This window comes from Phodopus roborovskii, unplaced genomic scaffold (assembly GCF_943737965.1).
Source record: "Phodopus roborovskii unplaced genomic scaffold, PHOROB, whole genome shotgun sequence".
NCBI lineage: Eukaryota > Metazoa > Chordata > Mammalia > Rodentia > Cricetidae > Phodopus > Phodopus roborovskii.
Genome location: NW_026126469.1, coordinates 29,381,224 through 29,408,937, shown reverse-complemented (window position 1 = coordinate 29,408,937; position 27,714 = coordinate 29,381,224). Strand labels below are relative to the sequence as shown.

Sequence of the window (27,714 nt, the reverse complement as noted above, 5' to 3'; positions counted from 1 at the left end):
TGTGTTTATTAGCCTCAGGCACCCTCAAACTAAAGTCCCTAAAGAAGAAAGTTCTAGAATAGAAGAATTGTATTGAGGTTTATCTATCTTTTCTTTTGTCCTGTTTTATGTGGCTGGGGACTGAAAGTTTAGTTCAGTTCCTGGATGAAGTGGGGAAATTAGAAAGAAGGCTTCCTTAGGCAAAGTAAAGAGGGGGGAAAATAGAAGAAAGGTCACGTGACTACTCTGAAGGGAAAATGCCAAATACCATGAAGAGACAAGGTGAGCACACAGGGAGGGAAAGGAGAACTGGCTGTCCTGAGTCTTTATTAAAATTACATTGCAGTTTGTATGTATATCTGTCCATACCATGGCACATCTGTTTAGGTCAGAGGTCAACTTGCGGAAGCTGACTCTCTGTCCCATAAGACTCAAGTTCAGGTCACCAGTACTGGCATCAAGAGCCTTCACCTGCTAAGCTATTTTGTTGGCTCCTGACTTTGGAGGTCAGGGTGGGGTCAGAGTGACCCAGATTTTGTGTGTGAAAATGAGCCTACATATGTGAAAATCAGACTCTGTATTTTGAAGCTTTTGCACATCTGTATTTAGTGTGGGAAATACTTACCTAAAGGTTGCATTATATGTACACCTGCACCACATGCAATTGAGTGGGCCAGATGCCTGCTTTTTGCCCATACAGGTCTAGTGCTCTTTGTAATAGTTTGTAACAGGACACAGATGTGGCCTAAGAATTAAGATGTGTGTTTGGACAGGATGAAAATAGTTAACTATGCTTCTTTATCTTCTTTGCCTTATTGAACTAAGGAGAAAAATATGCAAATTCATTGCATTGCCATAACTCTATCTATCTATCTATTTTTTTTAAACTTTGCACTCAGTTAGAAGCTGGCTAGAGGTTTCCTACTATCTCATGAAAGGCCAGCCTTTGAAAACTGATTCCCCTCTCTCCAGCCAGCCCTATTTCCTAGTGCCTTACCTACCCCAGTGTTCCCAATCAGCCCCATGGAAACACAATGGCACCATTTGTCTTAATAGCAAAACATTGTATTATTCAAAATTTCTGCAGCTTTGTCTTTTGATATACATTTTTGCATATATAAATACCAATTATTCATATATTCATATACTATACATAGCTTATAGCTGATAATTTGTTTAAACAAATGAAAACTCTCTAGTGGAAAATTCCACACTATATTTACATCAGTCATAGGAGTATTATTATTTATATGTTGTTTTCTTATCCTCAAGTTGTTTAAAATTTGTAACTGTGAATGCTTAGAAGCAACTAAAATAGTATGTTGAATTCTCATAGATCCTCAGCTTCAGTGGCTGTCATCTCCTAGTGGCTCTGTTTATCATTAAATACCTCAATAACTCTGCTCCTCACTGGACTACTGTGAAGTATGACCCATATCAGGTTTGATGTGTTTGATTATTTTAAAGAAGGACCTTAAAACCTCAAAAAACAAATAGCAACAACAAAAAAAGAAGGACTGAGAACAATTTTTCTAAACAAATGAACCTCTGGAACTAATGGTCTTCTTTCTATACTGTTTCAATACAGCTGGGCTCCGGTCAGACTACTCTTCAACCATAGGATCGGGTAAATTCATGAACTTTTTTCTTTACCCCTTACTAGTGTGTATACATATGGGCTACACTTTGCCTTTTTTAACGATGCGATCCTTTAATGTTCTTTTAGTTGCAAGTGACAGCAATATAAGTGGCTTCAGCACGAAAGAAACTTGATTGACTGATATATTCCATAGCTGAGACAGATATGGAATATGTTGGCTTTAGGCATGGTTGGAACAAGTTCAAAATGGAATGCTGGCAAGACTCCATATCTCTATCTTCTTATGTCGAGGCTTTGCTCTCAAGCACAGCTTCCATTGTGGTAGCGAGTCAAAGCTTAGGCTTGATCCTATTTCTCAGTTGTAGTGGAAAACTCCTGTATACAGATTTCATTAAAATCTTCATAGAACTTCTGGGCTGATTCGCATTATGCCGATTGACAGATGTGCCCCTTCCTAAACCAGCTTCTTTGACTGGCCAGTGTAGTCATATGTCCCCTTATGGGATCAGAGGTGAATTTAACCCCAATGAAAGTATGGGCTAAGTAAGACAGTTTTCCATGGTAATAGGGTTTGTCACTAAAGAGAGGAGCATAAAGTCTAGACTGGCAAGGAAAGCAAATGTCCTCCATATGACAGTATCTGCTCTTTTGTAGCGATTTCTAGAGAGGTCATGCTTAAGAGCAGGATGGGGTGGGGAGAGTAGATAGAGGGAGAGACAGAGAGACAGAGAGGCAAAGAGGGGACAAGACTAAGGAAAGCCCTTTCTCCACAGACAAAGGCTGCTCCAACTACTTCTATGCAGATCACTTGACTCTCCGCTACCCTCTGGCAATTTCTGCAACCTCAGGACAGCTAATGTGCCACTTTAAGCTAGTGGCTATGGTGGGTTATCTAATTCGTCTCTCAGTTGAGTCTATCCAGCTGGAAGCTGATAACTGCATCACTGACTCCCTGACTGTTTACGACTCCCTCTTGCCAATCCGGAGTGCCACCCTGTACAGGTAAGATGCATGCCCGCTAGCTACCTGGTGAAAAAGGTTTTCATGCAAACTGACCCCTGATACCCTGACACTTTAGGTGTCTGTCAGATTTTGTGTTTGTTGTTCACTTACAGTACACAAGACCCACAACATCCACAGAGATAAGTCTATTGTATCAATAGAGCATGAGAATACTCTGATGATTTATATCACATTAGACAATTAAAAAATTCTTTAATTACAAAGGTGTTCATTGTAGAGAAAAATTAGTTCAGAGAAAACAATAGCTAACTAATTTACAATTTCATTCTCCAGAAAATTTCTCTTACATTTTCATATAAATCTATTCATTCATATATATTAAATATACAAGCACTTACCTATATCTCAATTTTAAAATTGAGAACTTAATATTCAATAAACTAATGATGACAATTAAGTTTTATGTAGGCACTGTATTAAAATGTATGTGAATTATCTTATTTTAACCAATTTTTACATTTATCACATGCTTTGTTTGTGTATATATGCATTTATATTTTTGTGATAATGTACACTTTAGAAGTTCAAACATAATATATAATGTCAATGAAAAGTAAGTTCATTGCTCTCTCCCCTCAGTGATAGTTAGCTTCTTCTCATCTTTCCATAGACATGGAGCTGTTATCTTATTTTGATCTTTACTACAGAGTAAAGATCAAAATGGGATAATGGGGCCATGTCAGTACAAGTGTCACTGTTTCATGGAAAGAACATGGAATTTATATATTTGCTTGACTATCCAGCATCTTTCATTTAGCTGATCTATGGAGCCAAGCCATTGCAAATATCTTTATATCCTGTTTGCTCTCAAGGAGAGCCCAAGGGTGGCCATCTGAAAAAATTCCTTGGTAGTTATTACTAGACAAATGCTAAGCATCTCTTCCAGATATATTCTATCTGTAGAACTCTATGACTATTCACTGATGAAGGTATAACCAGCAGAGACCGAATCAGAAGAACTGAGTGATGGCTCTGGAAATGTATGAGATGGTATAGAATGGAGACCCATTGATGAAACAAGCAGTTACTCATGTGTTGCTATTTGGTTGCAGAATCTGTGAACCCACAAGAACACTAATGTCATTTGTTTCCACAAATAATCTCATGTTGGTAACACTGAAGTCTCCTTATGTACGGAGGCTGTCAGGGATCCGGGCATATTTTGAAGTCATTCCAGAACAAAGTAAGTCTTCTCCAATTTAAACAAGTCACTTGCAATACTCCTGAAGATGCTGTAATCTTTCTGTCCTGGGCTATCTTGTGATATTAGTTGTGCCAGTAAAAGAAGTTGTACTGGACAGGAACCCTGACTCAGAAGAGAGGCATCATAGTAAATTCAGTAAAGAACTGTTAGCATAAAGATGTTGATTAGGTAACTCAAAGGGGAAAAGGAGATTTGAAAGTGTTTTTGGAAGAGCAAAGAGAAGGTTGGGACTAACATGATGCAGAGCTTGGAGGAAGGGGTCTGTTGTTCAAGCTCTTATTTCTTAGCAGGTGTTACCACTTACCTGGTTCTGGTGTGTGTCTGAATCCAGAACCATGCTTTAAAGAAAGTAGTCATATCCTATAGGTCTGGAGCAAAAATGAGGATTGGAAAACATATAATGTGAGAAAAAATATGTTAGCTGTATAAACTGATCATATGACCACCCTGTGGTATGGTTAAAGGATAGAATAGAATGGAATAGAATAGATTAGATAGGTAGATAGATAGATAATAGATAGGGATGGATATATGGATGGATGAATGGATAGATAGATAGATAAATAGAAAGATAGATAGATAATAGATAGATAGGGATGGATGGATGAATGGATAGATAGATAGGGATGGCTAGATAGATAGATAGATAGATAGATAGATAGATAGATAGATGATATATAACAGCTAGAGGCATCTGGAAGAGTCCAGAGGAAAGAAAGTAGCTGATGGCCAGCAGACTGGACCTGGTTACAAGAGAAGCAGGATCAGAGTAGAGAGATAGAGAAATGGAGAAGGAAGGGAGGGGGAGACACACACACACTCTCACACACACATACACACACACACACACACAGAGAGAGAGAGAGAGAGAGAGAGAGAGAGAGAGAGAGAGAGCGTGAAAGGGGGACAGAGAGAAATAGGTTATCAGGGGAATGACTAGCTAGAGAAATGGAAACCGGTGAGTTGGGTGGGGATGAGCTTAGGGTAGCTGAGGAGGTTAGAAGAGCTAGGATAATAGCAACCCTCCAGAAATCCTCCTCTAGTCACACAGAGTCTATTTCTGGCTTTCTGAACTACATTTTGGAGTTTTGTAAACCGGGGTGTTCTTTCTTTGAAGAGATCAAGATTCAAAACTATGCCAGTTCATTGGTCAAGTAAATATACCTGTGTAGAGAAAGCATGAAGCCATGTCCTTATCTCATTATGGCGGGTCCTTGTGTGTGGATCCCTTCTTTCAGAGTGTGAAAACACGATAGTGGTCAAAGACATCAACAGCTTCGAAGGGAAAATTTCAAGTCCGTATTACCCAAGCTACTATCCTCCGAAGTGCAAGTGCACCTGGAAGTTTCAGGTAGCCTAGATCTTCTTAGTAGTATCTTGGGGGGAAATTGTTCTATTGTAGTAAAATACATTTAAATCACTTTGTTTTTAAATTCTAAGACTAATACCATTTAATGTTAGGAGATATAAATCTTGTTGAAATATATTATCTGAAAAGTAAAATTTTCTATTGTCTGTATCCTCTGCTGTCAAGCTACATCCTGTCAGCTGATTTGATCTTATTTCTCTACTTTATTTTTATTTATATTTTAAGATCTAAAGGTATTGATGCAGGATTAAATAATTATTTTATTATAGTTAGTATGATTTCAGAATGGACTTTAATAAAAGAATTAATTTGATTAGGTTATTTACATTCAGTATGTAAGCAAAATGAAAATTTATATGAAATGTATAAACCTCCCTCTGCTGCTTGTCAAGGCGTTGCTCACTGTCTTAAATCTTGGTCTCACAGCTGCTTTTCTTTCTCCTACTATAATAGCACATGGAAATAGAAAATGTTACTATAGCTCACATAGAACATACAAATAAAATCATTAGTGTGTACCACCATAATTGGGTTAGATGTAAATGGTAAATACAACAGTTTGAACTCATCAATATGTCCCTTGGACCTGGAACTCAAGTACTAAAATAGACAGAAAATATGAAATTGAAAAATTAAATTAGACTTTCATGGGACTTTCATGTACCTTCCAGTAGGGGGAGACTGGTGACCTCACAAGCTACATAAACAACGAGTCCTCCTTATTTGTGGCTTACACATCTATGGACTCAGTTAATAACTCCATCGAGTGTGTATCTGTATTGAGCATGTATAGACCATTTTACTGATATTGTTTCCTAAACAATAAAATAAAACTGCATTTTACAAAATTATTGCATGACACTATCTATTATGAACAATATGGATAATTAGATTATGTGAAAGGAGTGTGTGGGTTGTACATATTCTATGCATTTTATGTAAGGGACTTGAGTATCCATGCACTTAGAACACACACACACACACACACAATGCATAACCAAAATAAAATAACTGTCAGAGCAAAGTCAATGGGTAAAATCAATCTAAAGAGAAATATAAAAGGATTGAATTATAAAGTATTTCCTACAACTTCTAAAAGTAATTTCATTTTATTAATCTCTTCATCTACATTGCTTCTGTCTCTCCCTCTCCACTGCATTTCCTCCTCTGTTTTGCCATGTCCCCAGCCAGAGTCATGTTATTTTCTTTTTTTTTTTTTTGGTATTGTATTGTTGTATGTATATCCAATTACTGAGTTCATTTAGTGTTGCTCATGTATACCTATGAGGTTAATCCAGGGCTAATCATTTCAAACTGGACAGTCTGTGCAGGAGCTCCTCCATGGAAAAAAATTGGTCTTTCCTCTCTCAGTAGCTACTGACTACTGTGTAGCTCCTCATCTAGGGACAGGACCATGTGGAATTTCCGCTGTCCACAATAGCCTGTCAACTAGTATTGTCAGAATGCTGGTTTGTTCAGGAAACCATATGTTGATATTTTGTGGCTACATAGTGTAATTTTAGGGACACTATCTAGCAGCAACCATACTGGGCCTCTGACTCTTATAATCTTTTCACCACCCTTCATCAGTTTTCCCCAAGCCTTTGGTGTAGAGGCCATGTTGCAGATTTATCAGTTATAGTTGGGCACCCCGCAGTCTGCATTTTGACCACATATGTCTATGTAATAGTCTTCATCTTTACAATAAGAAGCTTGGTTGATGAGGAATGAGAGCTATACTTATCTGTAAGAGTAAGTATTTAGAACACAGTTAGGAATTATATTGATGTAGGAAAATGATGGCAGTCAATTCTGTAGGACATGTGACCTCACCAATCATGAGTAGTTTTCTAGGTTTACAGTATCAGGCATGATTTCCCTGTTTTTCATCAGGCCTTTCAGTCAAAATAGACAGCTGTTGGTAACCTCAAAAATAAAAATATCACCATTGCACTAAGGGCAATAACCTGCTGGGCTAGATGATTTTGTGGTTCAGTCTTATACCTGGGTAGAACTATTGATCGCTTCTCTCTCTTGGAAGCATGCTTAGAACTTTCTAATGCTTTGAGCAATAGCTCTTAGACAGCAGCCTTCCAGGTCAGTTCCAGTTCAATTCCCCTAGGCCCTGTGTCTGAGGGATGTGTTTTCATCAATAATAGGTCTTACCTTCAAGTTCTGAAAGGGAATCAAGGGCAGTGGAAATAGAACATATTGTTTGGGGAAACTGGTATTCCTCTGACCAACAACTACAAAGGAAGTTTTCCATGCCTAGCAATGGAGTTTTTGTTATATAGTACATGGTCCTTGGGAGGAGCACTCTCATCTCATGTAATGTAATCCTGTTTACATACATAAACATATATATATGTATATATATACAAACATATATATGTGTGTGTATACATATATAATATACATATATATTTATGCACACATATCTGTATATTTTGAGTGAACTTATAAAATAATGTTTCCCTATGACTTTTCTGAATGTCCTTATTTCCCCTTCTTCCCTCTTCCCTACATTATCCTTTCTCCCATCCCCATTTTTCCATTGTCCACTTGATAGCACCTGTTTCCCCACAATCCCCCTTTCTAGGATTCCTCCTCCCCCTCTCACTATGGTATATCTCACCAAGGGCTACATAATACAAAGAGTAGAATATCATTAAAACAATAAGCCAAAAGAATGAATACTGAGCAAGCAAGGACATTTTACCTTGACGCATGCTCTTCTACTGAGGCATTTTTCTGACTTGATTTTGCTTTTGCTTTTCACAGACTCTGCTAACAACTCTGGGCTTAGCCCTGAAGTTCTACAACTATTCAATAACTAAGAAGAGTATGAAAGGCTGTGAGCACGGCTGGTGGGAAATCAATGAACACATGTAAGTGGTTTTCCTATGTGTGGGATCATATGGAAAGTTCTTTGTCCTCTAGGAGTCTTCAGTTTCCTGAGAAAAGGAAGCCAAGGATAGAGGCATTCAGAAACATGTATGTGGCCACTTGGAACCTGTGGTTATAGCAAAATTCAGACCCTCATCCTCACACCTGTGAGCATATTCTACATCTTACAAAGGTATTTTTGAAGTGTTCAAATCCTGGAGCCATTGGGAAAAATAACCAGAGCACCTCACTCTGGAGGTTCAAGAATAAAAGACTATTAGCAAAGTTTACATTGTAGCAGAGGCCTAGCTGACCAGGCTATATCCTAGCACTGGGAAATGGTTGACCAGAAAGAATCTCAGACATAAAGATGCCCAGATTCCTGAATCCATCATGGAGGTTCTATCATATTGTTATCTCTTAACTTGTTCCTTAGATACTGTTGTTGATTTGCTCCTAAACCTATACAACAGTATTTAAAAATGTAGCTGTGATCTGTCTTGGCAGAATAACTTCTCAGCCCACCCTCAAAGAAGCATCTTGTGAGTTAAAGGACTTTCCAGGCAATTCTTTTCTCTTTGTTATTTCCTGAATGAAAATTTCCCTTCCCAAGAGCCTCCCCTTCCTCATTTCTTTCTATTTGAAAACAATTTTCTTCTCTCTCTCTCTCTCTCTCTCTCTCTCTCTCTCTCTCTCTCTGTGTGTGTGTGTGTGTGTGTGTGTGTGTGTGTGTGTGTGAGTGTGTGTACCCATGCTGACATTCTGGAGGTTGATATCAGCTATTGCTCTCTGTCACTCTCTGCCTGCTGTATCTTTTTGAGACCATGTCTAACTGAACTGGAGTTCACCTTCTTTTGTTTGTTGTTTGTTAGTTTGGCTGGCCAGTCAGGAGCAAGCCTCAGTGATTGTCCTGTCTTCACATCTCCAGCACTGAATTACAGATGTTCATGGCAGCTGGATTTCTACTTGGGTGTTGATATTCAAACCCAGGTGTTCGTGCTTGCACAGCGAGCACTTACCCACTGAGCCATCTGGCCAGTCCTCTAAGAGGTTTTCTGAACAAAACACCCTTTTATTTGTTTAGAGAGATAGTATGCAAAGTAGTCATGCTTCTGTTTCCACTGGAAGAGACCTATCTGAATCCCATCATTGAAACATGGCCTTTACACATTTTTGAAATACAGCCTGAATCAAGTAACTGATACTATTTTTGGTTCTCTCTCTCTCTCTCTCTCTCTCTCTCTCTCTCTCTCTCTCTGAGGTAGGGTCTCTATATAGCCCTGGCTATTTTGAAACTCACTATGTAGATCAGTCTGGCCTTGAACTCACAGTAATATGTTTGCCTCTCCAGTGCTGGGATTAAAGGCATGCACCACCATTCTCCAGTATCAAGTATCTCTTATATAGGTTCAAATTCAAACCTTGCCTGACTAGGAAAATATTACCCCTTTTGATTACAGTTATCTTTAAACTTGTTTTTGTTAGCATTCAATGAAAAAAATGCAAACTATGTCAAAAGTTTGTGATACTTGCCTTTAATTCTAACATGCCAGAGGCAAAGGCAGCTCCAGGGTAGCCTGATCTACATAGCAAGTTTCAGGCTAGCTATGACTAAACAGTGAGACTTGCTCATCTAAAACAAACAAACAAAAAATAAAATAATGGTCAATGTGTCTCTGAAGGTTTAGGAACACTGCACTTGATATATAGTGAAAGTAAAGATTCTGAGCATACACTGTTACCCATCTTTTGTGGAGCTGTGAGCCTAAGAATGAACAATCTGTATGGCCCTTGCTGTCCTGAAATCCATTCCGTTGACTAGGTTGGCCTTGAATTCAGATTCACCTGCCTCTGCCTCCTGAGTGCTAGGATTAAAGGTGTGTGACACTACCTCCCAGCACAAACTGTGCTTGGAAAAGGAGGGAAGACTTTCCCCCCTCATAACAAGTACAATCCAGGCCTTTTTGCTTCAAGTAGAAGAGTCTCCTCCCAACCGATACCAGGAAAGCTTTTCCCTGAAGTCCTGAAACAGAGGTTCTTCCTACAGTCCTGTAAACATGTGGAAGTCCTATCAAACTCATCTGATTTCCACTTGTCCCCTCAGGATGTAAGTCCCCAGCTCTGTCCATACCAGTCCTTTTCATGTAGAGAAGAAAGGCTCTGCTTTGTATCGTCAAAACTGAGCTGAGAAATGGGTCAAGGCAACATGGGCTGTAATGGGGAAGCAGAAAACAAAACAAAACAAGAAACCGATGTTGATGGGAAGAATTCCAAGGTCTCTCTGAAACGTAAGACAGCATGGACAGGGTATTTGTATCCAGCGAAGCTGAATGCAGTACTGGAATCCTAGAGTAGTGAATAATGGCCTTTGTACAGCTCTAGCAAAGCAGGCCTTTGGTGTCTTAGAAAGTGCTAGAGTCTAGCATCAGGCCAACTTGTGCACAGATTCTGGGTCAGTAGAAATATCTTTGCTGTTTGAACTTTAACAAATCTATTTACTTCATTATGGTTCCCCTTCCTTGTCATGAGTCTGCATACAGAGTATAAACGGACGCTTACTGGTTTTCTTTGCTCTCTCACCTTTTACACTTCCAAGCTGTTAACCACCCGCATGTCCCACAGCGCACTAACCATCTTCCAACTCCAGCCCAAGCATGGGTGCAAAGGATCTTGGCTCCTTGATCCCCTCCTTAGCATGTGTGCCAGTTAATTTTCTTGTTGCTACGACAAAATGCGAAACAGAAAGAAGCAAGGATATCGTTTAGCTTGAAGTTCCAGGGATTTTAGTTTGTTGTTGTGATGGACGAGACACTGTGGTAGGAGTGCCTCAGCTGGTGGGCAGAAACGTGGGGCAGCCTGGCACATTGCAGAGGCCAACCAGGAAGAAGGTGAAGCAGGTGCAGGGGTGGGGTGGAGTGGCGTGGAGCCAGGATAATGTACCCCTTAGGGTTCTACCCCTAACTATCTACTTCCAGCTGGACGGAACCTGTCTCCGAAGTATTTACAACAATATCACCATCCAAGGACCAACTATTTCAACTACCTGAAGGAGACCCTTCACATTCAAACCATACCAATACACCCAAGAGGAACTTACCTTTGCAAGAAAATTCCAGATGCCAGGGGAGGGCATAGCCATTTCTTCCTGGTGTCCTAGTAACTGACTATATCCTCTGACTTCCTGAATTTCAGCCAACTGCCAAAGGCTATTGGATAATACAGGCTCGCCTTTATTTATTATTTATTTATTTATTTATTTATTTATTTATTTATTTATTTATTTTCTTCAAGTCTTCAAAGTAGTAAATAGTGATTCTGAATGCCAGCCTTGGGTCAGGAACATAAGCGGTTCCCAAATGCCTTGGGAGTCAACCGTGCTTGGCGTTCGCAGGTGACCACTGCCTCAATTCTTGTATCAGCTGTTTCCCATAGAGACTTGACAGGTTTCACACTGGAAACACCGCACCTACACAGGGCAGTAAACTAACTTATCTTGTTGTAAAGTAATATTCTACACTCCATTAACCACAATGCTCACATAGTGAGAATTATTAACTAGAGTGACATTTACTCAAAAGGATCCTGGGAACCCTGCTCACATGAAATGATGGGAAGTAGAGAAAAAGCCAAGGTAGGAAGCACTGTGGATAATTGTTACTTCTTTGAAATGTTGCCAAGGACAAGCCCCAGGGTGCATATGAGATTTCAATTAAGACTGAATTAATGCTGTTTTCTTTTGTCTCAACTGTGGGTGAGATTATTTGCATATTTTGAGGCTGAGCTCACAGTTCTACTCCACTCTACAGAGAGATTTATGGAGAGGGGTTTATGGATAAAAACAGGCCATTCTTGTTACTTATTTTTGACAGTAAAAATATGAAAAGTAGAATTTGATCCATTGTTCTGTTAATTTTTAGTGTTGGTTAAGAAAACAACAGCTCAACAGTACTGTGTTTGTCTGTTTAGCAAAGGAGAAAAATCTTACCACATCACAGTCCCACAACACAAAGTAGCTGTTATTCTTTTTTTAATTATAATTTTTTTCACTCTTATTCCAGTTCCCTCTCCCTCCCTTCCTCCCTCCTTCCCTCCCTCCCTTCCTCCTTCCTTCCCATGCCCACCTCCCACCCCCTCCCCCCACTCCACAGGGAGGGGGGGATGTCTTCCAGGAGAGATCAACAAAATCTGTCAAGTCATTTGGAGCAGGGACTAGGCCCTCCCTCCTGCTTCTAGGTTAAGGGAGTATCCCTCATGGGGAATGTGCTCCCAAAGTCCTTTTGTGCACCAGGGATACATCCTGGTTCCACTGTCAGAGGTCCCTTAGACTGTTCAGGGGGTCTGAGTCAGTCCAGTGCTGGATTCCCATCTATCAGTTTGGGGGCCCATTAGCTCCTCCTTGTTCAGGTCAGCTCTCTCTGTGGGTTTTTGTAGCCTGGTCTTGGCCCCATCTTATCACTCCTTCCTCTGCAACTGGATTCCAGGAGTTCGGCTCAGTGTTTAGCTGTGGGTGTCTGCTTCTGTTTCCATGAGCTACTACATGAAGGTTCTAGGATAGCATGTAAGTTAGTTATCAATCTCATTATCATGGAAGAACATTTAAGGTAGCCTTTCCACTGATGCTCAAATTGTTAGTCTTGTAGGTCTCTGGACATTTCTCTAGAGTCAATTTTCTCTTCAAACCTACAATGGCTCCCTCTTTTATGGTCTCTCTCTCTCTCTCTCTCTCTCTCTCTCTCTCATTCTTAGCTCTACCAGAAGCATCTCGGAGCCTGGAAGACAAAGCATCAGTGATGTCCACTGGCAGGACATCATCCTATGGGACCTCATCCCACATGTCCTCCCCGATCCTTGTCTTCTCAGGTACTGTGGCTCCTACATGGATCACGAGACCATTTTCCGAGTGCCCAGCCCCTTGGTCCACATCCAGCTTCAATGTAGTTCCAGACTTTCAGACAAGCCTCTTTTGGTAGAATATGGCAGCTACAACATCAGTCAACGTAAGTTTGGAGTCAGTTTAGAAAACCTACTAAGCCTTTAATGATAAAGCAAGGCCAATCCTTTACTTCAGGCCTTGAGAATTTAAGGAATTAATACTGCCTCATTTTTGTTATTTGCTATTATACATGTATCTTTTAAAATAGGCAAGTAATATGCACTACAAATAATAAAGTATTCATCCAAGTATATATTAGTGTTATATTTTAAATTATAGAAAAAATAACCTTTTGATATTACTGACTTAGAGTTAAAATGTAATTTTTCACATGACTTCTAAAATAAAGGAAAAGCCCATATTTTGCTCTTTCTTTCTGGATTTCTTTCCCTCATCCTCTTCTTTCTTTCTCATTTCCCCTCCTCCCCCCTTTGAAACAAATTCGAACTGTGTAGCCCTGGCTAGCCTACGTAGACCAGGCTGGTGTTGAACTTGTGGCAATCCTCCTGCCTTGGTGTCCACAGTATTGGGATCACAGGTGTGTGACACCATATTCATCCTGATGTTTTTTGTGCTAGCCATAACTCCTTGTGATCATAGTGTTTATACCAAAATACAGTGCATCTGTGAGTGGCATTTTGTATTCTCTTTGGGGGACAGTGACTGGGGAGAGAGCGTTGGTTGAGATGCTCATAAGTCAACTTTTAGAAAGTTGAAATTTGTATAAGAAACCACAGAACATAGCCAGGAAGTGGTCTTGGGAAAGGTGACAGTTGGCAGAAGTTGTTGAAGCTGCAGAGGGTAATCACTAGAGATATTTCAGACCCTTTTGAAGGTGACAAACAAAATCGATGAAGTGGAACTTCCACAAGGGTATGGTGTGAGTAGAAGCTTCTTTCTACCTTGTTCTACTCTGCCAACTCCAAACACACCTGCCTCTGGATTCAGTGCTGCATTCTGATATTCAGAGTGTTTGAAATTCCAGTGGGGACACAGGAGAAACAAAGCATCTTAATTGCTAATGGTTTCACACACCCTGATGATGGTCTAGCACACCATCCACTCTTCTCATTACCACTGAGACAGAAGCTGACCTGATGTGTTTGCCTCTGTTCTTTCACAAGAGAGGAGAAAGGATTTATTATTTCTGTAACACTCATCCATAAGCTCAGGCTCAATGGCTTGATCTTTAATAAGTAGCCTGGTTAAGTTGGAAGAAACAATGGGCAGTGGGAGAGGAGGCAGGTACTCTGGGCTTTGAGAGTAGGCATTGGTCTTACTCTGTTCAACTTCTGTAGCATTAATTTGCTGATATTCTTGGCTTATTGAAATTATGCATTAAAATTGACCATAGTCTTGGTTAGATGGAGAAATTTTATCATTGCTTCCATTTTTCTACCAAATCCCTAACCAACTAATATTTTACAATTTGTTGCTAAGGTAGTCTGATGACTTTTAGGAACTCAGTCAAGATTTTCTGTTTCTTTTATCTTTCATTCTTTTTTTTTTTTAATTGCCTATAGCTTGTCCTGCTGGAACTTTTAGATGTTCCTCTGGTTTGTGCATCCCCCAAGCCCAGCGCTGTGATGGAGTAAATGACTGTTTCGATGAAAGTGACGAACTTTTCTGTGGTAGGTGTACTATGACCTCATTACAAATCAGTAATTTCTTGGGATCTTTGCCACTGCAGTCTCTGTACTTTCAGTAGGTCACTAGATTTCCCACAACTCACTGGCTTAATTAGCCCAATCATTTTTTTCTTGATCATGCATTCATGGGTTGCATAGATTCAGCTTAGTTGGGTGGCTCAGGTTCAAGCACTGGGCCATTCTGTGCTGAGTCCTTCCAGGTGGGGATCATGGTTGTTCTTTATAACATTTTCTTTCATTGAGCCAAGGAGCTAGTAGTAACAAAAGCAAGGAAAAGTGAACAGAAGCACATGACTCCCCATAAGGCCTGTCCTTGAAAGGCTTATATCATATTTCATTGCTGAGTCACATAGCTGAGCCCATATTCAAGAGGAAGGGAAATTTACCTTGCATACCTTGGGGTCTAGGTAAGGGTGATATACATTACTGCAACCACAGGGACTAATGTCTTGTGGCTAATGACCTAATCCACCACAATCCTATGTGAAAACACAGATCCTTCGCCCGGACAATCCAGACTCTAAGTCCAGTGTAGTTGCTTATGGTGGGCAAAATGGATAATTCAGCTTAGTTTTTATTTTTTTCTATTATAGCTACTTAATTTTTTTATATTGAAAAAGTTTTTTCGTGTCGTATATTAATTAGTGTTTACCCCTCCCGTCCGGTTCCTCTCAGATCCTCCCCACCTTTCCACCAATTTCACCCTCTTTCTCTTTCTTTAGAAAACAAGCAAAGAAAACAATGGAAAAATGGAAAAAATAAGAAGCGTGCGCACATGTGTGCACGCGCACACACATACACACACACACAACCCATAAAAACACAAAATCGGAAGCAATAATATACAATCAAAAGACTGGTAAGGTTAAAAAAAAGAGAGAGAGAGAAAATTACCAAGCAAAGCAATAGGAGAGAAAAAATCTGCACAAATACTACCGAGTTTGTTTTGGTTGGCCATCTAGTGCTTGGCATGGGGTCAGCCTTTATGTGTGGTTAATGTACTCAGTGAGAATCCACTGAAGAAAAACACTTTTTTTCCTTTGCAAGCAGAAGTCAATTGGAGATAACTTCTTGGTTAACTCGTGTCCTTCCCATTCTAAGTGCTAGGATCTGATCTGGCTTGAACCTATGGAGGCCATGTGCTTGCTGCCACAGTCTCTGTGAGTTCATATGTGCCCCAGGTCCCATTGTGTCTGAAGATACTGCTTCCTTCCAGTCCTCTGGCTTTCACAGTCTTTCTGCCTCCTCTCCCACCGACACACTGATACCATGCTGGCAGTGACTGAGGGATGGATGCAGGACAGTCCTAGTCTAGGTGGAAAATGTATATCTTGACTTCTCATTGCTATTTGCAACCTGCTTCTGAACTTATTTCTAGTTTCAGGGAATAATATATAGAAGATAATTTATTGGACGATATAAAGTTAGTGGCAATGTTTTTTTTTCCCCAGTGTTTACTCATAACAGTAATAGCATCTGATTTTTTGCTTGTCTTTAGACAGACATTACACTTATTATATTACAACTATATAAAATTATGTTCATAAAAATAATCTGTGCCTTTATGGTGTGTGTGTATGTGTGTGTGTGTATGTGTTTGTGTGTTACTGGGATCATGTGTAGTGCCTTTCATATGCTAGGCAAGTTCTCTACCACTGATCTACAGCCCTAACTCCTTTGTATACTTTTAAATTAAAAAAATCTTCTTAGTTTATGGCTTATTAGTGGTCTAAACCTATAAAATATTCTAATTCCTTTCTCTTTCATTTCCTTTTCTTTCTTTTTTCTCCCTCCCTCACTCCCTTCCTCCTTCCCTTCCTTCCTTCCTTTTTTTTTTTTTTTTTTTTTTTTTTTGAGACAGGGTTTTCAAGCTCAAACTCACAAGACATCCACCTGGCCTCCTGAGTGCTGGGATAAAGGCATGCATCAACATAACCTGGCTTCTATTTCTTAAGAAAATAGATACTGGAAATTTTTGTGGTTGAAGGTTCCTTTTTTCATTACTGTTCTTTGCTCCAACTAAAAGCCATTGCTATTACTTTGTAAGGACTAATGTTTTACTCAAATTTCACGGCATCAATTTTAAAGCTATCCTACGGATGTCAGCTAGGTACTGTTGGAGACAACCAACTATTTCAAGGCAACAATATACTTCTCTCACCCTTCAGAAGAGCTAAGATGAGAAATATTCTGGTCACCCAGGGAAGAGAGTAAAACTGCTAAATTTCACAATCCAGAAGTCACTGAGAAAACATCCTTCTAAAGGAGCTTGCTGGTACACTGTGCCTACCAATAATTCAAGAAGAATGTCAAAGAGGAATCAGTAGTGTTTAGGAGGGTAGGCAAGTTCAAGTCAGATAAATGCTGATGAGAACTTCTTTTCTTAGACAAGGGTTACTTATGTTAGGCATGGTGAAACACATCTTTAATTGTATCACTCAGGAGGCAGAGGCAGGTGGATCTCTTTGAGTTCAGGGGTCATCCTGGTCTGCATAGTGAGTTCCAGGTTAGCTAGGTTACACGGTGAAATCTTGTCTCAAAAGTAAAACAAAGTATAATTCTGTATGATGCAATGAGTTAAAGTTTAAACACACATGATAGCAAAAGCAAGATCTGACAAACACTTACATAAGGAATAACATCAAAGTAAGGAGTTATACTAAACATCTGCTTTCTTCCACGGATATGACATTTCAAGAAAACATACTCTATTACTTTGCCATGTTAAGATTCATAAGAGGACATTGTTGGTCATCAGAGAGCCCAGCTGATGTCCTGTGCTCATAACTTTTTTGTCTCTCACCACAGTGACTGCCAAACCTTCGTGCAATGCCAGTATCTTCCGGCAGCATGGCCCCCTGATCTGTGACGGCTTCTGGGACTGCGAGGATGGCCAGGATGAGCAGAACTGCACTAGGAGTGAGGAGGACACACAATGCTCCGGTCTTTCTGTAGAACCTCAATGAACGAAACAGTTCTGGTGCATCCAGAGAGATCATCATGTCCTAGTTTCCCCAGACCGTTCTCAGTTTTAGCCTTGCTATCTCTTGTTCTGAGAATCCTATCCATCCAAGAAAACAATGATGTATCTGCTCACAGTAGGTGGGGTGGATTTGGATGTGCACATGTGCAAATATTGGCACATTTTTGTGGTTATACTTGCTTTTCATGCTAGCTGAGGTCAGACAATGAAGGTCTGTGATAGAGGAGCCTGCCAGACACCATGAGGGTACCTGGTAATACCACTACAGGAAGTGAATCCTATAGGTTGTGAACAAATGCATTTTAATTCAGAGTATCTCATCCTTATTTCTCCCCTAACAACCTAAAAGGACTGCTTGTGGTGTGCTATGACATTTTTTCCTTCTTGGAGAGTAAGACTAGGCAATAGCTAAGAGGCCACAACCCAAGGCCACTGATACGGCCAACTTTTTTACCTGGTGTGTCATGGCATAGAGAGGCAGTTGCAGTGAATCTCAGCTGTGTGCTAGTTGCCTGTCTTCCAATGGAGCTGCTTAAGTAAAGGGAAAGTTCTCTGTGGGGTGCTCCCACGTTTCTCTGCCAGCTTTTTTCCAGAGCAGAAAACAGTGATGCTGTGATTAATACCTCTTTTTTGCAGAGTTCCATGGCATTCTCTGAAATCTGTTTCTGACCATGAACAACAACAAAAACCAAAACTGTTCCTTCTTTTTGCTTGTTTTTAGGCATCCCATGCACCAACAGGACCTTTAAATGTGGCAACGACATATGCTTCCAGAAACAAAATGCACAATGTGATGGGATAGTGGATTGTCCAGACGGAAGTGATGAAGTGGGCTGCAGTGCGTAAAAATGGCTTCTTTTGATTCACGTATTTCCCCTTCCTTTATCCACTGTCCACTTTCATCGCTTTAGAGTACCATTCCTCAAGCAGAAGTTGCTATGGATCTAGGAAATAACAAAGCTTGTTGGTGAACTGAATCTGACAATGTTCCAAAGAAATAAAAACCCTGAGGTTTGTCCCATCTTCCTTCTTGGTAATAGGGTTAACACACAGGATGTTTTCTAGTAATCCCTATCAAGGGAGAAATCACCTGTGTGTAAGGCAGTGAAGCCTAGTGGATAGCTTTTAGTAAGATGACCCTCTGTAAGAACAACACCAAGATTCTTTATGCCCTATGTTCTCCTTAGTACTGTGACATTTAATTAACCATGAGGCAGCAGGGTCATGCTACACCCTTATCAGTGCCATTTATACCAGAAAGCAACGGCACCGATAACTAAGTTTTCAATAGGTGCCCACGTCTTCAACTTACAAATCTCTCTTCCAAATGCCTTCTCTCAAATTAGCACAACTTCAAAGATATTACCAATTATTTTCTGTTTGGAACTCCCTGTTTCTTCTCCACATGGTAACTCCATCCACAGCTGTTTATGTCAGCTGTGTTACTACTCCAGGACCTCCTCCCCAAGCATGCAACAGTGTGTAGATGCCACGTCAGGGCACGCTCTCAGAAGCAAAGGAGTGGTGCTGTGTTGGCGCTGGTCCCAGACAGACCTTTAGATTTCCTCTCTGCTAGATAAGCAGGAGATTTCCAATTGATGACTTGATGAGTCAGTCCGAAACCCTGCCATACACGTGACTGAATTTCCGGTTCTCTGTGTGAGTTTCTGCCTGCTTTCCAGTCATATGACCCTTCCTCTCTCAAAGGCTGTAGCAGGAGTTCTTCCTCCCTCCACCGCATCGTTGGGGGTTCTGACTCCCAAGAGGGGAGCTGGCCATGGCAGGTGAGCCTCCACTTTGTTGGATCAGCCTACTGTGGTGCTTCAGTCATCTCCAGAGAGTGGCTTCTCTCTGCAGCCCACTGTTTTCATGGAAACAGGTAGAGCATCCCAATATTCACCCTCAAAACTATACATCTGACCTCCAGTTTTGGGAAAAAGCTTCCTAGTGGAATCGATCGATTTAGTTGGACTCCTTTATGTCTTTGGGTGGGGGTAACCAGTTGTACACCATTTTTGTTTTTACGTATCAAAGGAAGCGCCAAGGCTGGATATGCTTTCCTTAGGCTGAGGAAATGGAGAATGGCTTTTAAACCACAGGGGCAAACCTCAGTCAGTGTATAGCATATAGAGAAGGGCAGTATTGGATGATGGCTGGAGAGCAGGGACGATGGCTGGAGAGCAGGGATCTCTTGTGGATGATGCAGAGATAGCAGAAGTTAGGATATTGGAAAGGACTGGCATCAAAAGGGCTCTTTTGACTTTGTCAATGGGGTTATTATGGGACAGACAGATTCCCCTTTAACTGGGGACAAAGGCAAAATTAAAAAAAAACAAAACACCTCACTTAAAACTTATAGATAGGGGCTGGAGAGATGACTCTGCAGTGAGGAGCATTGGCTGTTCTTCCAGAGGACCTGAGTTTTGTTTCCTAGCACCCATGTGGCTTACAACTATCTGTAACTCTGGTTCAAGGGTGTCTGGCACCCTCACATAGACATACATGCTGGCAAAACAACAATGCATATAAAAATAAATAAATCTAAAACCAAAACAAAACTACCCCCTCCAAAGACAAATAAAACAAACAAAAACACAAACCAAAACAAACCAAAACAAACCAAAAAAAAAAAAAAAAAAAAAAACAAAAACACCCTTAAACCTATCTGAGATCTGTTTGATCTTAGGTAAAGCAAAACATCAATTAATCCAAAATTTTAAGAGTATTACAGAGAAGTTACACAATTTGAGTCTTTGCTTTTACCGGAACTTACAGGATTCATGTTAATTACTAAAGTAGCTTCATCAATAAGTGAAATAACTGCTCCAAATATGTTAGCCTTGGAGTCTTTGGATCTCTGGTACACTCAGGAGATGTTTTCTTGGCAGATGAATGCAAGCATTCTGTGGACCATGTCCTTAGCTTACTTCCAAACTGTCCATGTTCTCCAGACCCCTATTCTCCCTGGCTACTACATTGATTCTGTGGGAGACAAACCCTTAGAAGGGAGCTCCAACCCCTCTCAGGTGAATTGGCCAAGGCCTGAGCAAGCAGTACACTGATCTGAAAAAAATTCTAATAGCTTGCAGGAAAGTATTTCCTTGATGCTCTGAGGCTTACAGCAGTTGAGTGTCTAATCTGTTAATAGCCATTTCATTTTACTTTGGTAAAAGGGCCACCAAACAATACCTTACTGTTCTTGTGTGTCTATACCATTAGCATAATTAAAGGAGTATAACAAATTAATTGTAGCCACCCATGTTCTTGATCTGTGTGTGGTTTGTGAGACATCAGAAGGCAAGAAATTTTTGAAGTATTTTCTCAAAATACCATTGAGAGAATTCTCTGGGATACCACCATAACTCACTACTACTCCAATAGGTTGTTTCATTGCTGTGTTTAGCAAGGAGGGAGGCTATGGTTCTCACTATGTCCCTGAACAGAACCAGGAGTGAAGACAGAGCCAGGCAGTAAGACCCTCCTCTTCACATTCTCATGGCTCAGTAAGTACTTGCTTCCAAACAATTTACTAACTCTGTTTCATTCCTTTTCTATTAGGCTGTCTGACCCCACTCCATGGACTGCGCACCTTGGGATGTATGTACAGGGGAATGCCAAGTTTGTGTCTCCAGTGAGAAGGATTGTGGTCCACGAATACTATAACAGTCAAACCTTTGATTATGACATTGCTTTGCTACAGCTCAGTATAGCCTGGCCTGAGACCCTGAAACAGCTCATTCAGCCAATATGTATTCCCCCAGCTGGCCAGAAAGTACGAAGTGGGGAGACATGCTGGGTGACTGGCTGGGGGCGAAGGCATGAAGCAGGTGTGTATGAATGAAGGATCATGCCCCTGATCTACAAAGGAAAGGCATCTGTGCTGATCTTGTGATTTGGCCCTCCCAGAGATGATCTGAATATACTGTCTCAGTGAAGGGCCTATTTTTATCTGCGTTTTGTGATCTATTTACCTGCCCCCAAACAAGCAAGACTCAATTGATAGAGGGTGAGAGGAATTGTCTGAGCAAGGCAGGACTGGTCAATATGGGCCCATTTCAAACTCTGGGTGCTAAGCACCCCACTATAGGAGAGCAATTCCCTTTCATTTTTAGGTTTCCTTTTCACCTAAAGAAGTGATTGTAAAAGAGACAGCACACATGTGAACACCCTATTGCGTCAATCCAGACAACTGTCTGGAAGGTTATGTAAGTGGGTTTCACACCAGGACTATTGATCAAGAGATAGGAGTGAAAAAGAAATCCAACCAGGACACACCCCAGACTGCAAATTCTGATCCAGGCATCACAGCATTCTAGAATCAGTCCACCCAATGGGAATTACTTTTTGCAATTCCTTCACATACCTGGAAAAGTCAGGCTGTATGCTTGGGAAGCCCCTCTATCTAGCTTGCCCAGGTTTCCCCTGGTTCATGATTTGTAGCTGAATTTAAAGATACAGCAAGGAAGAGAATCCAAAGCTGTTTTGAGTGTTTCCCCAAAGGGTTAGCACCCACCTATTTCTCCTGGAATCTCAGATCCCTTTGACATCTTTTCCAAGGGGAAAGGGCAGATACAGTACATGTAACTTTTCAGTTTACCCCACAGCTTTGGTGTGATACTCTAAAGATTCACTGTGGTGGTTTCTTAGAGTCTCACTACCCTTATGAACTTATTGAAGTAATGGTATTTACCACCAAATGCAGTTTGCTGAGGTCAAAGAATCCCAAGGAGGGATGCTAGCTATTTGCACACTTCCAACTCTGCTTGTATGTTATTGTGCTTGGTGATTTTATTATCTTGTCTTGGCTTGCTTTTCTTTTCTTCCTTCCTTTTTTCCTTCCTTCCTTCCTTCCTTCCTTCCTTCCTTTCTTTCTTTTTTCTTGAGACAGGGTTTCTCTGTGACTTTGGAGGCTGTCTTGGAACTAGCTCTTGTAGACCAGGCTGGACTCAAACTCACAGAGATCTGCCTGCCTGTGCCTCCAGAGTGCTGGGATTAAAGGGGTGTGCTACCACTGCCTAGATTGACTTGCTTTTCTATTGTTGTGAGAAAAACTTTAACAAAAAGCAACTTTCCTTCTTGAGGAGGAAAGGGTTTATTTCAACGTACTGTCTATAGTCCATCATGAAGAGAAGTCAAAGCAAGACCTGGATGCACAAACTGAATCAGAGACAACAGAGGGCAGAGGCTTATTGGCTTTCTTTCTGTTCAGGCTTACGTTTAGCTGCCTTTCTCATACTTTCCAGGACCTCCTGCCCAGGGATGATACTGCCCACAGTATCTGAACCCTCTTCCATCAATCATTAATTAAGAAAATGCCCCACAAGTTTGCCTACAGGTCAAGCTGATGGGGGTATTTTCTCAGTGGAGGTCCTTCATTTCCAGGTGACTCCAGCAAAGCCTAACCAACACTTCCATCATCATCTATCACTAGAGCAAGAGACGACCCACCTCACTCATTCAAGATGCTCTCTTGAAGAGCATGAGTGTATATGTATGTTTTTTGATTCATTAAAGTCAGGCAAGTTAGAAAGGAAGCCACAGAAAAAGAAGTCAGTTTTAATGGCTCCTTTGAGATTTCCATACATCAATTATGTGTCTCCTTTTGAGGAGCCCTCCTGGATGGAAAATGCTGGTACTAACTAACAGTTGCTGGTTCACAGGCCTACAGAGCACAGTGGCTCAGTGGATAAGGTGGTGAAACCAAATCTTTGGCTGTGTCCTGATGTTACTTTCTGGTTGTATACCATTGAGCAAGGCTTCGTTTCTTTGGAAGCAAAAAGGGGCTAATAGAATTCACCTCAAGAGAATTGCTCTGAGGCTGAAAGGATATAACCTGAGCTGATTGCTCAAGTGAAACCTGGAAGAAGTGTAATCCTTACCATCTCCATGATATCTAACCCCAATGTGTCTCGCAGATAAGAAGGGCTCCCTGGTTTTGCAGCAAGCAGAGGTAGAACTCATAGATCAAACCGTCTGTGTTTCTACCTATGGGATCATCACTTCCCGGATGCTCTGTGCAGGGGTTATGTCTGGCAAGAGCGATGCCTGCAAAGTAAGTCTTCCTCCTTCCTGTCACTAACATGATGCACTTTCCATAAATGTGTCTACATTTCATCAAACAGTCCTGAGACTATCAAGGGCAGGCCTTGCCCTTCTTCCATCTGAATTGCCCAGATACTAATTATAATTCAGTCACTTAAGACCAGGAAAATATGGAGAAAGAATGGGTTTAAAAATTACCATTCACTTATGAGTGAGTATATACCATGTTTGTACATCTCTCTCTGGGTTACCTCTCTCAGGATGATTTTTTTCTAGTTTCATCAATTTGCCTTCAAAATTCCTGGTGTCCTTGTTTTTAACAGATGAGTAATACTCCACTGTGTAAATATACCACATTTTATTTTCTTTTTAATCCATCCCTTGGCTGAGAGACATCTAGGTTGTTTCCAGGATCTGGCTATTGCAAGTAAAGCTGCTATATAGTTGATCAAATGTCCTTGTGACTGAGGATTCTTTGGGTATTTGCCCAGAAGTGGTGTAGCTGAGTCTTGTAGATTGATTCCCAGTTTTTTGAGAAACCACAATACTTACTTCCAACGTGGCTGTACAAGTTTGCACTCCCACCAGCAATGGAGGAGTTTTCCCTTTGCTCTACATTCTCTGTGGGACTCCTAAAGGAGGGAACAGGGGCTGTGTTAGGCTCTTTTACTGGCTTCTGGGACCCTATTCCTCATACTAGATCACTTTGCCCAGCCTGGGGGAGGTGTTTATTATTACTGCAACTTGATGAGCCATGTTTTGTTGATGCTTATGGGAGACCTGCCCTTTCCTAATCAGAACTGGAGGAGGAGTGGATTGGGGGGGGGAAAGACAAGTGGGAAATAGAGCAGGGTTGGGGGAAGGGACTGGGAGGAAAGGAAGGTGGAGAAACTGGGACCAGGATGTAAAATAGACAGATACATAAATTTATTTAAAAAAATAAAATATACAGAAAAAAATTCTATCCACACACAGACAAAAATGATTCATTTTTGTTACTTGTTCTGTGAGCACCAAACTATTCCTGTTACTCTGATGCACAGTCTGGGGAAGGGAAGAGGAAGGAGGCCAAGACAGAGCACACTCTGTTCCCACGGTTGCCCTGGGAACGAAAGGGATAGTTGTAGGTTACATTCTGGGGACATTACCCTGAGACTTTAATTCCAATTTGTGCAGATCCCTCCATGATCTACACTGAGCAAATAGATGATCTGGGGCATAAGGAGCATAGTGGGCCTTTCCCACATCTTGCCAACTTCAGTTGCAATGCCAGAATCTCATCTCGTTATAACGATGACTTCCATCTTCTGAGATTTTTATCTGGTAGCAATTACTGGGCAAGGTCCTATATATAAATTCATTCATATCATTCTTTTATCCTTTTTCTATAGCAAAACATAAATAGAGTCTCCCCTTCCCTAAGTTGTACAGTCAGTAGTGTGAGTATTTGGGTGGGATTGGAAGGAACCCTTTCCTTTCTTAATACTAATGTCATTACACTTTAGGGGCTCATTGTGGCTGACAAACTACATAGTTGTGTTCTACACCAGCACATAGGTTTGGGTGTTAAATTAGACTTATAGAGCCAGCAACAATAATAAAGACCTGGCTTCCCTACTACTCAGAATCTACAGCACTTTCTGCACTTTACATCCAAGCTGTAGGTTTACCCACCCACCAAACCAGAAACACAAAACTCCAGATATTACACTTAAGGAGCCCTGCTGTAGGGATTGGTTAAGCCTTAAGTTATTACAGTGTTTGCTCTGTGGAGCTGAGACATTAGAGACAGTCTCAGATGAAAACAGTTGGCAGCCAATGGCTCCCTTGATTGCTTCTTCAGTGGACCCAGCTGGCCATGCCTTTTCTTCTTTCACCCAGGGTCAATGAGCCCACTGCTGAAGCTGAGTGGTCCACAAAAGGAAGTCAGTCTTCCAAGATAACCACGGAGTTTTTATGATGATCAAATGAACCCAGGCACTGCTGGGCTTATAGCCAACACTAATTAGAAATCAGCCCCTGCTATTGCTACTATTTTTTTGCTGCTAGTAGTTAATTCTTTGAGGGTTTGTGAGAATTGCTTTCTCTTGCATAGTGGTCACACAAGCAAAACCATGTCAGAATGAACACAAAGGATTAGACACATAAATGATGGACTTGGAGCTCATGAGACACATGCCCTCATGTTTACATTATCTTTTTTGTGTAGGGCGATTCAGGTGGACCCTTGTCTTGCCGAAGAAAGAGTGATGGAAGATGGATTCTGACTGGCATTGTTAGCTGGGGTCATGGGTGTGGAAGACCAAATTTTCCTGGTGTTTACACAAGGGTGTCAAATTTTGTTCCCTGGATTCATAAATATGTTCCTTCTCTTTTGTAACTGTACCAGTTGAATTTTTCACTGTGACTTACATGATAGATTCTTGAAAAAAATGTAAATATTATCAATAAATTTAATCTTTTTTCAACTGGAAATGCCAGATTGAGCACACCTGATATATGTTGCAAGGTAGACAAATTAATATGTATTACATAAAAATTCCCCAAGGATATAATGATCTTCATCCTAAGGTATCAAAATGCTATTGACTCATGGATGGAAAAAAATTAAAGTTATGTCACAAACCAAGCTTGTAAAATGAAATGAGAACTATGTTAGGTGTCCTTCCTATGTGTTCCAGTGCAAGCAGAGATGCTTGCAAGGGTTGAGACAAACATGCCACACAGCTAAGAAATGTCAGGGAAGCCATAACTGATGTTAGCATTCTCACAAAACTCAACGCACAAAATAACGGTACTTCACAAACAGATATAATGCAAAATGTGGTAACTGACAGAGGAGGAAGTGACAAAGTTGCTTTCCACCCCAATTTGTTCTCCCAACATCATGCTGGATCTTGGCTGCACAGGGGCATGTTGTACACAGAGAAACTGATCCACCCCCACACAGAACTACAGGTTTGCAGCCTTCACTTAAGTGATAGAAAGCAGTAAGGTACCACCTGTGCGATCCTTGATCTTCATAAAGGTGATCAACAGTGAAAGGCTGGAGACACTTTTGTGAGTGTTCTGAAGGTCAACCTTTTCAAGTATGTTATCTCCTAGCTTTTGGTTGTTTTTGTAACTTTTTTAAAAAATATTTATTTATTTATTTATTTATTCATTCATTCATTCATTTTTTTGGTTTTTCCAGTCAGGGTTTCTCTGTATTGCTTTGGAGCCTGTCCTGGAATGAGCTCTGTAAACCAGGCTGGCCTTAAACTCACAAAGATCTGCCTGCCTCTGCCTACGAGTGCTGGGATTAAAGGAGTGTGCCACCAATGCCCTTTTTTTGTAAAATTTAAATTGGCAAGGTTTTTCTTCCATTTTCAAAGCTTTGTAATGCTTTGAATAGCTGTAAATCTATAGAACCTGCTCAATATGTTCCAGTTATTGATTTAGTTTAATTTAGAGGGTTTCTTACTACATCTTAGAATATTTTTATTGTCAGAGTCCAGAGTTAACCATAGCACCAAACAGATAAAACAGAAAAAGAAGAACATTATTTTTTCCTGAAACAAAGTCAAAGGTGAAATAACAATATTATCATTAAACAGGTCACAGGATACTACATAGAACTGCAGAGAAAATTCAAAAGCGAAAGGAGAGAGAACAGGAAGTCTTATTTTCCAAGTTAGTAAAAATGATTGAGAAATTCTTACTACCCTAAGATAAGGATACTTCTAGCTCACAGGACATATGTTGATTTTCTAAAAGACTTTCCTTGGTATTAAGGATAGATATCACAACAACAGCATCTCTCTGGTGCATCTGGGGATGTAACCCAGGGTAGATCATTTACCTGGGATGGATCCCAGCAAGGCAAAGGAAAGATACATTTCTAGATACGTTTCTAAGATTTCTGGAGTCCCCACATTTGGTCTTAATAACTGTGTATGTCAGAGGAAGGGAATGAGGGAGTGCAGTGGTTTTGAACAGCAGATTGAGAGGCAAGGTCTTCTGACCAGCACCCAGCCCATACTTTGCTTTGCAAACATAATTCCAGG

General features: G+C 40.7%; 1 protein-coding gene across 1 annotated transcript in view; it reads left to right on the top strand.

The window, feature by feature from the left end:
* The window catches only part of Tmprss7 (transmembrane serine protease 7), a 35,508-nt gene extending 9,427 nt beyond the window's left edge, over window positions 1-26,081 (top strand). The window contains exons 6-18 of the mRNA XM_051190966.1: window positions 1,568-1,606; window positions 2,353-2,581; window positions 3,655-3,785; window positions 5,045-5,157; window positions 7,957-8,063; window positions 12,922-13,058; window positions 14,518-14,625; window positions 17,452-17,562; window positions 18,348-18,464; window positions 19,334-19,505; window positions 21,185-21,453; window positions 23,542-23,678; window positions 25,878-26,081. Of these exons, the coding sequence (XP_051046923.1) occupies window positions 1,568-1,606; window positions 2,353-2,581; window positions 3,655-3,785; window positions 5,045-5,157; window positions 7,957-8,063; window positions 12,922-13,058; window positions 14,518-14,625; window positions 17,452-17,562; window positions 18,348-18,464; window positions 19,334-19,505; window positions 21,185-21,453; window positions 23,542-23,678; window positions 25,878-26,048 (1,841 nt within the window). The 3' untranslated portion in view covers window positions 26,049-26,081. The remainder of the gene's footprint in view (window positions 1-1,567; window positions 1,607-2,352; window positions 2,582-3,654; window positions 3,786-5,044; window positions 5,158-7,956; window positions 8,064-12,921; window positions 13,059-14,517; window positions 14,626-17,451; window positions 17,563-18,347; window positions 18,465-19,333; window positions 19,506-21,184; window positions 21,454-23,541; window positions 23,679-25,877) is intronic.
* The last annotated feature ends 1,633 nt before the right edge of the window (window positions 26,082-27,714 follow it).